Raw genomic sequence first — 17,382 nt, forward strand, 5'->3', positions numbered from 1 at the left:
TCATGCTGATGGGATGTTACAAGCCTGCTAGTTTCATCCTGTGGAAGTCATAAGTGCAGATCCGTTTGCCCATTCACTTTGGGGACTCTTGATCTCAGAGAGCTTTCCTGCTTAGACAAGCTAGCAGGCACTAAGACAACGTCACTGCTTTTCTACAAAACCCTTTCCTCCCTGAGATGGAATTGTTCTACAGAAAATCAGGCCAGCTATTAGTTTAATAGCTTAAATGTTACATGCTACTTGAAAGACAATTTTCTCCAGATTTGCAATATAGCCTGTGATTTGACATCCAGAAGGTTAATGCCATTGCATGCGGCTTAACACTGTGGGTAGCTGGCTGGCTGGCTGGCTCCACTGCCACAGATTAAAACCTGAGGATCCACATGCAGCAAAAGCTCTCCTGTGCATGAGTAAGAGTCTCCCATGAATACAATGATGGGTTGTGTCCATCCTGACACATGAGCACAGGCATATTCATCTATAGGCAAGCAACATGCACCTATATACACATAAGTCTGTATGTAAATACAAATAAATATTTACACACATATTCGTGTGTGCATGCATGTATTCATGTACGTGTATCTATTAAAACTTTGGGTCACACGATTCTCTGAGTAATCTCAGAGAAAAATGCCAGCAGAACTGCTGTGTGGCCCACCCCCTGGTGAATACGATGAGTACCTGGAATTGGAAGGAGTCGCTCTCTACTTCAGATCCAGAGTGCCTGTACCACACAACGCCTTCGTTGATGTCCTGCTGGGTAAAAGACGTTGTGGGTGAGGCTGCTCTTCCATCAGGCAAAAGCTGCCACGAGTCTGCTGGGCCATCTGCCGGCATTGGGACCAGAAGCACCACTTCACCTGGGAAAAGCAAAGATGAACAGCCAGGGCACAACTTGTGAGAAAACAAGGAGGAATAGATGCCTTTTCACCAACTAATGAGCATCCAAGACAAATGTCCACCCAGTCTTAGTTTTTTTCCATCTAGTGTGACTAACAGAAATAGCAGCTCCCAAAAACCACTAATGGACCTTGTAACATCCCACTGACATAGGGAAATTTTATCTCCTGTTTTGGCAAAGGGCAGATCAAGTAACTTGTGCAAGTACGCAGAAGAAATACATGGTCAAGCAAAGAACAGGATCTGCAACTTTAAACTCCCAAAATGTCGTTTCTGCCCACTGACCAGCCCATTTCAACCTTGAAATGTGCCTGTTTGAAAAACTGAGCAGAAAAACAGATGCAAAGGACAGGCCTCACTTTCTGGAGTTCCTGTGAAGGGACAAGAGAGAAGTGAGACATGATCAGGGTTAAAAAGCACTGCAGCAGACTATCCATCTTCCCCTCAAGGGTACAACTTAAGTATCAGAACAGAGCATACTAATTTTTTCAAGGTCAGCTCTTTTCTAGCTCTTTTGGGTACTTCTTATGACAAAAAGTATACTCAACCGACTTCTCTGAACAGAAATCATCAACTGAAAAAGAGCTCTTGAACGGATACAGTAAAGGACCTCTGTATCATAGGCTGTACAGAAAGTCTGTATGCCCTGCTTTGTAGCTCTTACTCCAAAGAGTATGTAGCTTTTATATCTCTAACATCCAGCTTATTTCTGATTTTTGTATTAGGAAGAGATTCTCAGCTGGACTGAAACATCACTGGCTTCCTTGCAGATATGACAGAGCAGAGCAGGATGGGGGCATGGCCCACTGGTTTTCAGCTTTCCTCACAGATGCCTGCAAGGGTTGGATTTTGATGTCACTACTAATGTTCAACAGACTTTAATCCAAAAACATCATCCTAATAAAATGACTCAAAGAGCCAAGTGCTACCCACCGAGAAAAGGGTATCAAAACCTTGGTCATCAATTTCACTGATGTGAACATTTTTCCTAACCACACACATAAATGAAATTAAAACCTGACAAAGAGCTATAGTCTCAAAATAAATAGCATATTTTTCTATTTTACAGTGTAATTTACTTGTTTTGGAGTTAACATATAATCTGTGAAAAAATTATACATTTCCGCTATCTTTACTATTCTTGACTATATATAATCTAGCTGCTCTTTAAATAACCTGTTAGTTGTATATTGTGCTTTTCTACTAGCCTTTGAAAGTATCCCTCATGGCTACCAATTCAGAAGCCACTTATCTTATAAATGACTTCAAATCTCCTTACAGCATTAATCATTCTGTTATGCAAACTACCCATCATAAGCTCTCCCAGTTCATTTCCCAAAACCACCCTCAAACAGTTGGCGTAATAAAAAAATAATTCAGCAAGCTGAAATATCACACTTCCATTTTATCATCAAACTCTATGCTAAAACTCCCTTATCAGTGCCCTAATTACATTCCCAGTCTTATGCTTTTGCTCGTGGGAGTTCACCACCTTAATCTTTCGTGTGATTCCTAAAGATGCTAATCACATACCCAAAGGAGTTAGGGCCTGCAAGTTGTTTATCCCTCCCAAAGTAGGAGAAGAAACAATTAGAATATACAGCTGCTTTAAGCAAAACGTATGTCTATGTGTCTTCTTATAAATTAATATTTAACGCAATCAGAAGGAACAACTCTGTGATGTTTACTTACATAGTTTATGATTACCATTTCATTTGAAACTTTTTTTTTTTAAATAGAAAAGCACCTGTTGATGGTTTACACACATGAATGTACAACTTGTGCACACTCAGGTAATTTATTGAAATATATGGAGACTATACAGCTGCAATTTCCAGAGCTGTCTAGAGGATTCAGGCACTGCGGTCTCATTCATTTTAAGAAGAGTGAACATTTGCATCACTTTTCATTGGCCTTAGAAATTTCATCCTCTCCGAATGTATGTCACATGGAGCAGCTTAGGGTATAACAATACCTACTCATATAGAAGTGATTATTTTTTCCATGTAACAGAGCTGTGTTGAGGCATCCTGTATGCTGGGAGGAGAGCCAGGGAAGACATTGGTTCTATTTCTAGGGACAAAACAGGAGGTCCGGCATAAAGAGATCCTTAGAAAGATCAACGGCTCTCAGGTGCCCAGTTGTACAGAACCAAATCAAGCCCTGCAGGAGGAGGGGATCTGGACAGAGATCCTCCTTCCCTAATTATATCCCTTTTGTTTGGTTTCAGAGTCTTGAAATAAAGGGCAAGAAGCCTTCTTGGTCCACGGACTTGTGCTACAGAAATGTAGTAGATAATTCTAAAGTGGTTTTCTTTCCTATCTAAAAATCAAATGATGTATTTTCTACACATATGAATATCTTTTCCATTACTCAAATACTAAGATAGGCAGACAAGCCCTCCTTAAGGACACATTTTCTACATTTCTCCGTCTTATTTTTTCCTCTCTTTCTGTGAAACAGTATTTTAGATAAAATTTTGAAGTTCATTGATTTCTACTGCTTATTCCTCACCTGCAGCTACAAACCCATTTGTGTTACTGCAATTAATTACAGTAGAGATAATTATGGTGATACAAATATAGGATTACAAATTTTGGTTAGGGTTAGGCAGCAGGAGACAACCTCCTCAGGGAAAAAGTCTTGTTTTCATGTAAATGCTTATTAAAAATGAGAAGACAGTCCTTCATCTGCAGAAAACTAAAGGGGGAATACAAATTAATTACTTCTCTTCTAAATTGCAAAAATAACATAATCTATGTTTCCATCAGGTACTGGCAGTTGTTATGGAAACCAGCCTATCCTCACAGCAAAAGGCAAAAACCCAGCACTGATGTTGCTAAAGGGATCTAATTTTATTCAGCTCAGCAAATTAAAAGCAATGATATAATTTAATAGAAGTGTAAAATATATCATTTAAAGACATGGTTCTAGTGCAGAAAATGGTGATGCTGAGTGGGAAAATAACATTTTTCTTTTCTGTCCATATTTCCTTTCCCTCCACTTATGACGTCTTCTCTTTTCCCTCCAGTCTCTCTCAGTTTGTGTGTCAGCCACAAATCCCAGTACCTTCCACGCTCCTCCTTGGCCTGGCTCCAGAAGATAATCTGTAAGCTGCAGTCTATAAGCTACGCATGGGGTTGCTTGTGAAAGCTGTTACTCTGAGAGAAGAGATGAGAGTCTCTCAAAAGGAATTTGGAGACAAGAATTATATACGGATGCAAATGTCACCAATTTCTGTTTGAGTCAATAACCCCTTCCATTAGTAGAAATTAAATCAAACGTCCTGGAATTTAGGGAGTCCTCCAGTTCTTCATGGTAAACTTTTGCTCAGCAGTTTCTAGAGGTAGATATTACTCTATGCTGATCTTAAACCAGACATTTGTTGTAGAATATTAGCTTTTGGCAGTGAGTAAGATTCTGCTCTCACAAGGCTGTAAATCCACCAGAATTTAACTACCACTAGAGAAACACAGTTGCAGAAGTTCAGATTGCTAGGCAGAACAATAGTGCTTCATTACTTTGCATGCCCATTTCAATTGGAAAAAGATGAGGTTAGCAGCACTTATTCAGCATAGTATTATAAGGCAATATTCCCTCAAAAGCTATTTGTTGTGGGCAAAATACCATGGAAGAATCACATTCCCATAGGTCTGTGAAGAACACTCTTTTCCCCAGAAGTAACCAGAACCGTGCAACTTCTATTTAGCGGATGGACACCTCGGGGCACGTGGGGTGAAAAGCAATGCCCTACAGCTGTTTTTTGACAACAAAATTCCAAAGGTATTTACCATGTCTTGGCTGGTCCTTGATGATGTTGTAGGTTATCTCAGAGTCACGGGCACCGGGTAGCTTGGCATGCAGAATTGTCTTGGAGATCTGTAACATGCCTCCCTGGGGCACCCAGACCAGGGAATTTGTTACCAGCTGAGGACTTCTGTTATTCTGCATGCAGGGGGACAGCAGAAAAAGGCTTAAGTGAATGTCAGCAATGCTGCACTGATGGAAACAGATTTTCAAGTGAAAAGGATCAAGCAGAGTATTTTAGAATTTCTTATGCATTCAACCCTGGTTGTCTGCTTCAAGAAATGGTTGTGCATCCTTCACCCATATCCCTTGGACCCAATTCTCACCCTGTAGAACTGATCTTGTCCTCCAATGTTTCTCATTTCCTGTTGCTGACCCTAAACCTTCTTGACCTCAGTCTCCCTCCATAATTTTGTCTTCTATCACCATCCTCCTTCTCTCTCCACTTGGCTTTTGACATCTTTTGACATAATTTATCTCCACGGCACAGTGGAAAATTCAGTACTATCAACATCTGAAAAAAATATCCAGTCTACTACACTAGTTTGATTGGATCCACGTTTTCTCTCACGTCTCTTCATTTTATTTCTAAAAATACGTACCCTTCAAGGGTACTTATAGAACAACAGCTTCTTACCCATTCAAAAGTATCACTCTGTGGCACCTCCACTATCTTTACACACATCTATAATTGTTATCACTTCTCCATGAGCAAACCCAGGTTCAAGACTAACTTCATGCTTTTCTACAAGATAGGGGAAAACTGAACTTAAGGGTATGCCAATGCTGATGATGAATTCTGGCAGAAACATGAACTATGACAGTTTTCCATCCTTTGCTTGAACAGGAGCAGTTTAACATTCAGAAATTAGATCTACGAATTTAACTTAGTAACTACTGCACCAAATCCACATCGCTTTTTATGCTAAGTTAGAACATACTTGTAGGAAGACTTTTAGATCAAGTATCTTTTCTCTGTGTGGGGACTTACACCCATGGTCAAGTCATCTCTTAACCAGTTTTGTAAAACTGAAGTCTGCCTGAGCACCCATCAAAGTCTTTTGCTATTTGCTGGGTTTCTAACCTTCAAATTATTCCTGCGGCTTTTTATCCAAATGAATATTTATCCAATATTCATTCAAGTGTCTTGAAATGTGGATGTCAGGACTGGATGCAGTAATGGTTTCACTGCCATTTTCATATACTTCAGTAACACTGCTCTGGCATTCAAGGATTATATTAGCCCTTTTTGGCTGTAAATTACTTTGTTAGCTTATGCTCTGTTGGACAGGCCACCAAAATCCCCGTGACCTCTTTTGTGCCATGGTTCTTTCTTATAAGCCCAGTTGCTGTAAATGTGACTTCTCTTCTTGATTTCTGCAGATTCACCTTGAAACTGGCTATGGTGAACTGCATAATCAGTCAAAATCCTGACTGCTCCATACAAGTGATCACCTTCCTCCTCATTTACTACTCCACATAATCATATGTCACCCCAAAACTGAGAAACGACTCATTACTATGTTCTTCTGAATCTGCAACGGAGACAGTAGGGAGAGCTAAAAAGATGTTTGTGAAAAAGAATCACATTAAAGGATGATTTCCCATTTCCATTTTGACATGTCTGCTAAGCAACTTTCACCCATTTAATTTGTACTACGCTTATTTTGCCCAGTGTTAATTTTTAAATGCTGCATGATCTTAGACTGTGTCAGGTCAAGAGTTTCCCAGCACAATGCTTTATTTTTTTAAAGAACAGTGAAGAAGAAAACCAGACCCTGTGACAGCCAAGAGAACCCTGCCAATATATATGATAACTTTCCTCTGACCTTATCGATTTGATCAAATCATGACACATATAGGCCTAGCACAGCATAACTCTGGAACAGGAAACAAACTAAAAAGGTCAGAAAGGTCCCTGGATTTATTGTGTAAGGAAAGAGAAGAGAGACTAGCCACACTTCCAAGAATGACAGGCAAAGCGCACTGTTTGAAAAGAAAATACTTCTAAGTGAATGCTCCTTAAACACAAGGTCATGATTTTGCTATAAACATGGAACCCTTCGGTTTTTCGGTAGCTAAATGATTGAATGTTTCTCCACTGGCCACATTAAGCCAGTCCAGCATTTTGTAATACCATTTCTACCTGGCTTTGATGTTGCTATCCTGCTTGTTAATAAAAACACATTCATGAGACAGCTCTTTTTGCTTGGTAATCTTTTTAAAAATATATTTAGCAACAAGCTATTGTCTGATCTGAGCGCTCACCCTGTGTTCAGCAAAACAGCTAGAATCGCATTAGATTGTTTTTTTTTTTTTACTGATACCTGAGCACACAGTTAGCAAACTGTGGGAATGAATTCACAGCAGAGGAAAAGCGTTTTCAGAGAGCCCGGGGAGGCTAACGTGCTCCCTGGTCCATGCTTCAGCTACCTGCTCCCAGGTAGGGTAAGGTGCAGTGCCTTGCGAATATCTTGGAGACCTCCCTTAGCTGGATCTCCTCTGGAGGTCCAACACACCCCTAAAATAAACATCTTTTGTCTTTTTCCTGCATTCCCCTTAGCCCCTCAGAAAAGAAAGGCTTCCATATCCCATCAGCAATGGGCAGATCACACGCGGGTAGGTCTGACCTCCTCTGACTTACAGTACATAGCCTGCGATCATATTTTCTAGGGCATGGGCTCCTTATTCCCCATTGGAGCACCACTGGTGGTGCTCTGCCAAAAACGAAGCACCAGCAGGTCTCAAATTAACTTCACAGAAGCTCTAATTGTTAGAGAACGTCAACAAAAATATACAGCAGTGCAAATCATTATTAAGAGCTCTCAAAATAGAGGCCAGCTGTTCAGACTGCAGTAGGTCAAACGAAGTGTTTGGACGGGGGCAAATAGGGAAAAGCAGGCTGTTAGCAACCAAAGGGACTAAAAAAAGCACCTTGCAGAAAACAAGGCACACCTGTTGTGAAGTAACAAAACCCTCTAATTCATAATATTTGGAAGGTTATATTGCCCTTCATTTATGTTTTCACACTTTCACTGCAGTGCTCCTATGGATTAATGTCTGAGAATGATACTGTCTGAGCCCATTGAATAGGAATCCTAGAAATGTCCTTTCGCATTAGAACTTGCTATATAAAACCATCCAGCAGCACATTGTAACAAGCTCCGTGCACTCAGATAAGTAATGTGGTTAAAAAACCACACCTTGAACTCCCACACCTCCAGCCACCATCCTACCAGGCATTTTAGCAATCTTTGGATGTAAACCAAGGCAAAAACCCCAAGTGTCTTCATCTTTGTGTGTGTCTCAACAGCACCTTTTCAGAAACAAACCCTGCATGCATTTCAGCTCCCAAGGCTACTCCACAAAGAGGATAATTAGGATGAGGCAGGAGCTGGGTATCTGCCAGCTCTACCCTCATACTAAAAGCCACTCCGCTCTCACCTCTGTCACCACCTTCTTTCTTCTCCGTAGCCAAGTGCTGCACAGAGACACTTAGAAAGATAATGAGAGACAAGGGAGCACAAAATGGTCTAATAAAAGAAACTATACTCAGCAATTCACTCTCACTGGCATTTACAAAAGCGGCTTAATCAATAGCAAAAAAATAAAAAATGCGTTACAAACAACAGAGTGGTGCCCAAGCATTTTTACAGTCCTCCTGATCCCTATACAGGCTCCTTAGCGTCACGTAAGTGATCTGGGTAAAGAAACCACAAGCAGGGCTGGTCTTATTCCTGGAGTCTAATAACTCAGCACCAGCCTTGAAAGCAACCCCTTTTTCATTCCCAGACTGATGTGTGAGTCATGTCACTAATTACTACCGCAGCTTTAGGAGCACCCGCAGGGTCCAAATGGGATCAGTCCCTCCTTGTGCTAACTACACAGGCGCACGTAGTGCTTGTAAACCTTACTTAAAATTTTCGTGCCCAACTTGCTGTGCAAGGCATCTAACACAGCAGAGAAGAGGACAAAAGAGGGATAACATCATCCATTTATCCTAACTCCATTTCACGGAGTGGAAGTACTCAAAGATTGTGTAATTCTCAGATCCATATATAAAAAGACTCCAAACAGTGGACTTCTCCGACAGCTCTATTTTTCATTACTCTTTTACATTAACTAAGGGATAAGGAATTTTCCAGCTTTTTCGCCTTCTTTTTTATTACAATACTGCAATACCAGAACCGAAATGCTTGCAAGCACTTCAACAACTTCGTTTTTTTCAAGGCTCCACCACACATACTGTATGTATTTCATGCCTTGTTTGGCTGGGGTTTGTTTCATAAACAAATAGAAAAGCACCACTGTTTCTAATTTTACTGCTGTAATCTCTATAAAATTTAATATGAAGTGCCACTTCATGTCCAACTACAGAAGAGCCAAACAACTGTTATTTAATTATGAACTGCAATATAAAAGCAAGAAACAAAAATTAAAATACTTCTTAATAATTTCTGAATTTAGGTATCTGTGCCCTGTCCTTAGGGAAGTTATCAAATAGAAAGATGCATCAAATAAAAGATTTCAGTGGAGCAACGCTGAGTGGACAGCAGAGATCCTGGCCTTGGGAGACACCACCACCACCTCCAAAGTACCAGTGATACACCTTATTAGCCAAGTTGCTTAGTTCATGTGTGGTCCTTTTATGTCTCCCATCGCACTCCCATCAGCCCAGTGACTGGTTTGTCTATCTCATCAGCCCTCTCTCCCCGCCACCCACTCATTCTCTAATTCATTGCCCTCACCAGTGCAAAACTCTCACCTGCAACTCAAGAAAATCTTTTTATCAAATAACTATGGACTTTGAATTGTCAAAGCTGCACAATTTGAGCTGAACCATTTCTGTCACAAACCAAAAATTCAGGTGAACTCCAAAACCCAATCAAGCCACAACTTTCTCCTGTCTCTGACCACAGCCTGTTGGTAATGTGGGATTAGTGACAGCTCAGGGACATAGTGATACTTCTCCAGACTTCTAATTTGCCTGCGAGGGTTTATGTCACAGCACATACCTTGGGAGCAATCTTAATGTGGAACAGGATGTTCTGGAAGTGGTACCCATCGTTCACTTGCAAAAGAACTGCATCATCCTGGGTGTCAGAGCCATCGTGAGCATAACGCAGTAGTCTGCTGGCAAGGTCATCCAGGTGGAATATGTGGACTGCAGAAGCTGAGTCTCCAGGAGGTTTGATCAGCCGCCCATGACGTGGAGGCTCTAAAACCATCAGCACAACGTCCTGAGGATTGTCACTGTCTCTCACACCAAGCAACAGTTCTGTTATAGTTCCAATTTTCCCTCTGCGGACAAGGAGGGCCTCATTTCTGAACACATATGGGGCCTGAAACACAGAAACAGCTCTTAGGTGTTTGTTAAACCTTAGCAATTTGATCATGATCAAAGTCTGGAATGAAAAATGTGGGGTTAAGGAAATTAGCTCACTTCAGCCCTGGAAACCTCGTATTTCTAGGAGACAATCACTCTCCACATTTCCCCCCACTCCCCCCAGCTGGCAGAGCTAAGAATATCTAGCTATTTAGACTGATTTAGTTACATTAAAAGAAGATTCTCATACCACAGCAAGCTTAGGAAAGGAAAAGAACTTAGGACATTTACACAGAAAGCAATTTAGTTATCAGCTAGAGCCTGTATTCCCTTTGGTGGCTGCATGGATTAAGAGATAAGGGACACAGCTTTGCCTTATTACCATCCATGGAAATTCAAATGGAAATGCAAACCCCAACTATTTTGGAAGTTCTACATGTTACATGCATGTCAGCAGGCCCAACTGGAATGCAGGCACCTCAGATGCTGAAGATTTATGTCTGTGAATAATCAGTTCAGGGTGGGCTGGGGATGGAGACACACCACATTCTTCCTGTGTATAACCTACAGCTTCGATAACTTAGACATCTTTCAGAGCACTGATGCTTGAGAATAAGACCCCACACAACCTGAGTGCCCAGGTTATCTGTTTAAAATGAGTTGCAGAGAGGGGAAAAAAGGAAGCAAGGAAGAATGCCAGGAGAGGGAGAATAACCTACACAGGATACTAACAGCAGTGAGCCAAACTGAGAGGCAGAAGCTTGAATTAATGCTTCTGAGTAGAAATGAGTTGATCAACTAACACTGAAGGATGCACTTTTGCTTGTCTTGAAGTGGTAAAGTCCATCTCAAAGACAGCAAAACTGGGTGTCGTCAGCATCATTATTTATTTATTTTCAAAGACTCCACACAGCCTTATTCATCCTAGAACGAAGATCAGCTAGAGTCCACATTTCTGTTGGTTTAAATTAGTTCCCTAGTTCTTCGTCATCAAGAAAGTTTAAAACTGCAGTCTCTATTGATCCCAATAAACATTATTTGCCATCAGTAATACCTTGCCTCAGGGGAGGGGTGATCCCGCAGAGACAAAGTCAAAGCCCTGGGAACATTCAGCAGAGAGCTAACTGCTGCCATCTCACCTGCGTACAACTTATCGGGGTTATTAAGGATTGGCAGGCAAAATTCCTATTATTAAACTTCACTTATGTATTCCGGGGCAGTGACTGCAGCTCTTACTTAGATGAGCGTCCTACTGAGGTAAACAAGAGATTAGCCTGAGCAAAGATTTCAGCAACAGCCAGAATCAATATACAGGCAACAAGATCAAAATCCACAGTTTGTCTTACACTAAAGGACAAACTAGAACACTTCTGATTTCCAGAAGTTATAGAATGACTAATATCGAATACAATGATTAAAAGCAACAAAGTGCAATTAAAAAAAATTATAATTCCTAACCCTGAAGCTACCACCTCTCTAGGAAGAAACTGGAAAAAAACCAAGCAGTGCAAAGTCTCAAGATTGTCAGAGAACCACAGAAATTACGCATACTCAGGAGGAGTTGTTTCCTATACGGAACACTAAATACAACTGGAGACCCCCCGCAGGCCCCCAGCATGGTATGTAGTGAGCAAGTCAGCAGCTCACCATGCTTTTGAGCTGCTGGCTACACTCCTACTACACTCAGCATGAAGCACAGAATAGCACCAGCACCTTCAGACACAAACCCATCCACCATTGAAATGATTAAAAGAAATTCATTTCTTAAATTACTCATTGTGAGGATGGACGCTGAGTCAGGCTTGTAGGCAGGAAGGATTCAGCACTAAAAGAGAAAGGATGATAGCCAGATTTCCAGTTACAGTTTTATCAAGCCATTTAATGCCCCTCTGAGGATGTAAATGGGCCTTAAGAGTAGCAGGCTCTCATTTGCACTTTAAAGTCTGTTTACACTGCCAGAATATGCCACGTAGCCACAACAACTTCAGTTCAAGCAAAGCTATCTGATCAAGCTTTCAACTAGACAGTTCGACTATGGAAAAAGCTCAGTGCAAGCTGCAAAGCCTCCTTGGAAACCTGGACCCCGTTCAAATGAGTCCACGGTGAACTCGCTGCCAGCACGACCAGCAGCAAGCGGGAAGCTGGGCTGGGCAGCTCCAGCACATCCACTGCCCTCGCAGCAGCATCAGAGGAACACCTGTAGCTTAAGCGGGAATCAAAACCTGTCCGGAGGGATGTGATGATATGACCTGCTGATAGGCTGAGCTTGGCACACACAGCTAGGCTGGGCTTGAACAACTCCTCCTTTCTGTACTGCTGTGCACTCTCCCTTAATGTGTACCTTGCACATCTCTTCCTACCTTGCCTTTTAGAGAGTGCACTCCTTAGAAAAGGAGTCACAAACGTACTGCCTGTATACCATCTCTTGGGTGAGGCCCCACCAGAATATCGTGCTACAGACTTTAAATAACAATAATATGAGAGACATGGACACTTGACAGTACCATCAACTTGCCTAGAAGTGGTGAGCAGTTTAAGGCACACACTTCAAATAGCTCATGCTGATTTAATTCCCAGCTGTCCTGGAGCAGAGCATTTAAGTAAATGCTCTTGACTGTCAAAGCATCCCTACCATAGGGATCGATCATCGTTCAATTGCCCTGCAGTAAGAGACTGAACTAGACCATCTGCAGATCCAAAGAGTAATTTAAACAGTAGGGACTCCTTAGCCCTCACTGATAATTGCTCTATGATTGCACAGCTACAGTTCCCCGCACAAGCAAAATTACATGGGCCGGCTTCTTCAGTCACTTACCCCAAATGCAGTTCTTTCATATGACTCTGCTGCCTCTCAGCTAAGTGAGAGTTGAGTCTCATTTGCCTGACCTGAACTCCAGCTCAAGTTCTGCCCAGCTCCTTTTTTATCACTGCAAGAAACCAGGGCTCCAAATGGTACAACATTTGTGGTTGTTTCCAAGCTTTGTTACATTACCTGTGTTGAAAATGCTTGAATGTTGACCACCTCAGGATGGGAGAAGAACTGTTGATTGCTGACCTTCAAGGAAAACTGTCCTTTCCTAAACAAGTCCCCAACAAGCCAAAATACAGGATAATATAAATTAATGAAGTGCTCTTGCAGGACTCGATAATGATAAAAATATTATATATTCAGTAAAAATGACTAGCTTAGTGACAGAAGCTTTAGCTCAAGTTTTTTCAATTCCGTTTTTATAGGGTTTTTTTCTGAAGATTCACAACAGTCACAATGTGTAATAAACCACCTTTAACTATGGAATAATATACCCTCATTTCCCTTTAACTAATGTTACCGACATATGACGGCATCTCCAAGATAAAGTACCGATTCTAAATGTCAGCTATTCGCTGCTGAAGAAAAATGTCACTTATCTGGCTTCGGAACAGCAGCTCCCACTTTTCAGCATTTTTGCTTCCTATTTACTTTTCAATAATGCCACCCAATAACCTTGAACATAAAGTAGCTATGTTTCTCAAGACAAGATCCTGACATTTCATTGTGACTACCACACAGACAAAAAAAAAAAAGCATGATAGAGAAACACATGCCTTAAGTCTAGTGAACATGAGCTAACCCCTGGCATCAGAAGGACACCCTGAAAACAATGGATCAAAGAACACCCTAATATATACAGGCAGAAGTTTAGAAGAATTCCACTGATATCAGTCTAGTCCCAAGGCTTTATGGTGATGTAAATCAAGTGTGAAATTTGGCAGGATGACTGGCTTATTGCCTGGCAGCAGGAAAAATCTGTTTCCTTGCAACATGCTTGCAGTGTGAGCACTGCCAGCTACTAATCACCACTAATTATCCCAGGACACTAACAGAACTCATATTGCAGGCAAAGAAGTAATGGCTGTATGCAGATTATGCCGCAGAGCATAGTGGTGACATCATTTGAGCATCTTCCTGACAGTATCGAGAAACGGTTGTAAGAACCAGACTAATGCGCCACTTTTAAACACCCAGCAGAGTATCCTAAAGATGAGACAGACTCCTGCACCCGCAAAGCACAACAGGTTTGGTAGCTGGATCACAGTGATCTCTTATACTATAAACAGAGAAGTTTTGCACCACCAGTTATACTATGGTACAGTATAAGTACGTTGGTAATTTATTTAACAGCAGTGAGAAGTGTGCTTCACTGTAAGAGTGTTTCCAAGGAACGAGGAAATACCTATTCTCAAGAAATGTCAATTTTTTTTAAGGCAAGAGCTCTGAAAAACATTTCAACACAGTCACCTGGATTTCTCTCTGCTGTGCACAAAGCGGACTCTCTTCTCCTTCACATCCTTGCAGCTGAAGCGGTCGCCTTTGCTCAGCTGCACCTCCTTCCCATTCACCACCATCACTAGCCTGCCGTTGGAGGGAGTGCTGTCGATATGGAACAAGAGCTGTCCTGTGTCACCATCCAGATCACGTACGCCCAGTAAGGAGAGGTCTAGGGGCTTTACCCCGCCAATTCCTACTGTGAGAGTACTGTTCACATGGAAGCTCAAGGGATGGTTGCTGGCTAAAAAGAAAGAAGGGGAAAGTATTACTGAATGAATTACAGCCATGGGCTGTGTTAGCATCTTGCCTGTCCCTACCATCTTTTGGATAACAGACCAGACCCTTATAATGCCCTGTTCATTACTGACTGAGGTGGACAACCACCATTTCAAGAAGAACTGAAATCAATCCCAATCCCCACGATGGTTTTGAGAGGCCTGAGCAAGTCGCTTCCCACCTTGAGTTCCCCATCACAAAACTCAAAGCCAACACAGACTGGCCTGCCCTGCAGATGGACTAGTAAATCTTCATTTAGAACAAAGAAAAGATAAGTAAGTACTACAGTTGATTTAGTAAGGGATTTCCCCCAAGATATTTTCTCATTTGTTTTACATCGATGATAAATGATGCTGCGATCGGAAAGACGTGCCTCCCATACTAACTAGGTAGCTTCACTTAGAAAACCACATACATGCACGTTTTATGAAACAAAAAAGTTGGTGAAAAATAGCTGCCAACTTTTAACAGTCAACACGAAACTGCACAAAACTGAATTCCAAAAATGCCACTGAATGCACACTACTTCTGGCCTTAAAATCTGCTGGAAGCCTGCCAGCTCGGTTGCTTTATCATGAGAGACACTCACCTTCTTCACACTCTCTGGTCCACATGTTGCCATAGAAACCCTGGCCACAGGCAGAAACACAAATCTTATTCTTCAGAAACGTGGTGCTGTCGCAGAGGTGGCACAGACTGTCACTGTCACACTCCAAGCATCCAGGAGGACAAGCTGAATTGGATAGAAAGCACAACCCCACTGAGACACTGCAAAACCAATGCAGCCACTGGTGCACAGAGCTGTCCCCGGGGGTCAGAACAGAAACACCACTGCTATTGGTGTCTCACCTACCTGACAAAAATAATCAAAAAGGAGGGGCAAAGAGTTGAGGTAAGGGAGTCATTAAGAAGTTCCTTCCTCATTTGACCACTGTTTCCCATTGACTACAGAGAACCTGAGATAATCTTCTAAACGGAAGAAACATGTTTTTAAGTAACTGTTATACCAATTTGAAAAAAATACTCCACATACATATTCAAGTCTGTGCTGGTTTTGGCTGGGATAGGGTTAATTTCTCCCATAGTAGCTAGTATGGGGCTGTGTTTGGATTTGTGCTGAAAACAGTGTTGATCACACAGGGATGTTTTCGTTATTGCTGAGCAGTGCTTACACAGAGTCAAGGCCTTTTCTGCTCCTCACCCCACCCCACCAGCGAGTGGGCTGGGGGGGCACAAGAAGCTGGGAGGGGACGCGGCTGGGACAGCTGACCCCAACTGACCCAAGGGCTATTCCATACCATATGGCGTCATGCTCAGCATATAAAGCTGGGGAAGAAGAAGGAAGGGGGGGACGTTCGGAGTTACGGCATTCTGTCTTCCCAAGTCACCGTTATGCATGATGGAGCCCTGCTTTCCTGGAGATGGCTGAACACCTGCCTTGCTTGCGTGCATGGCTTTTGCTTTCCCTACTAAATTGTCTTTATCTCAACCCACGAGTTTTCTCACTTTTACCCTTCCGATTCTCTCCCCCATCCCACCCGGGGAGAGTGAGTGAGCAGCTGGGTGGGACTTAGTTGCCGGCTGGGCTTAAACCACGACAAAGTCCTACACACCTTGTTAACCCACTGAAACCTTTCTAAAAATGTGGTTTTAATACCCGATTTTTATACACAGTGTGCGCACACATACACACACACCCCAGCAGCCATCTACACTGAATCTCCTTCCTCCTGAATTAGGCATGTCGAAATGCAGATATAGCCTGTTATCTAATTCTCAAGTTGACTGCATCACCTCAACAGCAAGTTTAACACAGCATCCAAGTGCTTCCTCTTCACCCCGGCCTTGGAGAGAAAAAGCAGTGTACAGAACATAGACTACAACCCCAGTCCCTCTCCACCACAGCACTCTCACTCTGCTTACCTGTGCATTTTCGCTGTGCATGGTCTGCATAATATCGCTTCCCACATTTGTGAACGCAGTAAGTGTCCAAGAGGAAAAACGGGGCTTCGCAAAGGCTGCACTCATCTGGTCGGTGACACTGAAGGCAGTGTTGATCACACCCTAAAAGTCATACGTAAAGAGTTCAGCTCAACACTGCTTTCAACTGCTTCCTGCACTGTGCTGTAACACCCTGCAGGAACCACAGCTCTGCCGTGTGTGTGTGCTGGAGGGCAGCGGGAGGTCTGAAGCTAGAGCGTGCCTTCTGAACGCAAGACGTGCACGAATTGGAGGCAAGCAGGGAAACATGTTGGCAGCGGTGATTAGAAGTAATGCTCAAGAAGAACTCACTCTGGCACGTGTCTGATTCCTTGTAGAAAGCTGCAGGGCACTGTTCCACACAAGCTCCTTCATGGAGAATGTAGCCCTCCATACACTGCAGGCAGTCGGTCCTCTGGGGACCTTTACAAGCATTACAGGTCCAGTCACACTCTGGAAGTAAAAAAAGTCAATGCAGGGCAGCCCTTTCTGGGGGGCTCACCCTATACAAGTGCTTAGCACTTGGGGTCTACAAGCTATGGGAATATAAGCCCTTGGAGCAAAGAGCACAGTAAAAACTATTAAAGAGATACCAAAAAAAAAAGAAAGCGTGATTTGTACTGAGTGACTTATTACAACTCAAGGTATGGGGGTTTTTTCCCCCCTCTTGGACTTAACATGTTCTAACTATGTCAAATTTGAGCAGGCTTTGCTCTTGTTAAGCATTCAGACCTGCTAACACTGGCACAGTTTTGTTGCCCATAAAGCTTGACGTCATCCC

At 42.4% G+C, this 17,382-nt stretch overlaps 1 protein-coding gene across 1 annotated transcript in view; it reads right to left on the reverse strand.

Moving 5' to 3' along the window:
• Positions 1-17,382, reverse strand: part of FRAS1 (Fraser extracellular matrix complex subunit 1) — a 119,509-nt gene that overhangs the window by 44,804 nt on the left and 57,323 nt on the right. The window contains exons 25-32 of the mRNA XM_075500525.1: positions 16,914-17,054; positions 16,545-16,685; positions 15,211-15,354; positions 14,316-14,586; positions 13,029-13,113; positions 9,726-10,052; positions 4,695-4,848; positions 685-863 (exon numbers count right to left, since the gene is read on the reverse strand). Of these exons, the coding sequence (XP_075356640.1) occupies positions 685-863; positions 4,695-4,848; positions 9,726-10,052; positions 13,029-13,113; positions 14,316-14,586; positions 15,211-15,354; positions 16,545-16,685; positions 16,914-17,054 (1,442 nt within the window). The remainder of the gene's footprint in view (positions 1-684; positions 864-4,694; positions 4,849-9,725; positions 10,053-13,028; positions 13,114-14,315; positions 14,587-15,210; positions 15,355-16,544; positions 16,686-16,913; positions 17,055-17,382) is intronic.

Source organism: Mycteria americana, chromosome 4 (genome assembly GCF_035582795.1).
Source record: "Mycteria americana isolate JAX WOST 10 ecotype Jacksonville Zoo and Gardens chromosome 4, USCA_MyAme_1.0, whole genome shotgun sequence".
In the NCBI taxonomy this organism is placed as follows: Eukaryota; Metazoa; Chordata; class Aves; order Ciconiiformes; family Ciconiidae; genus Mycteria; species Mycteria americana.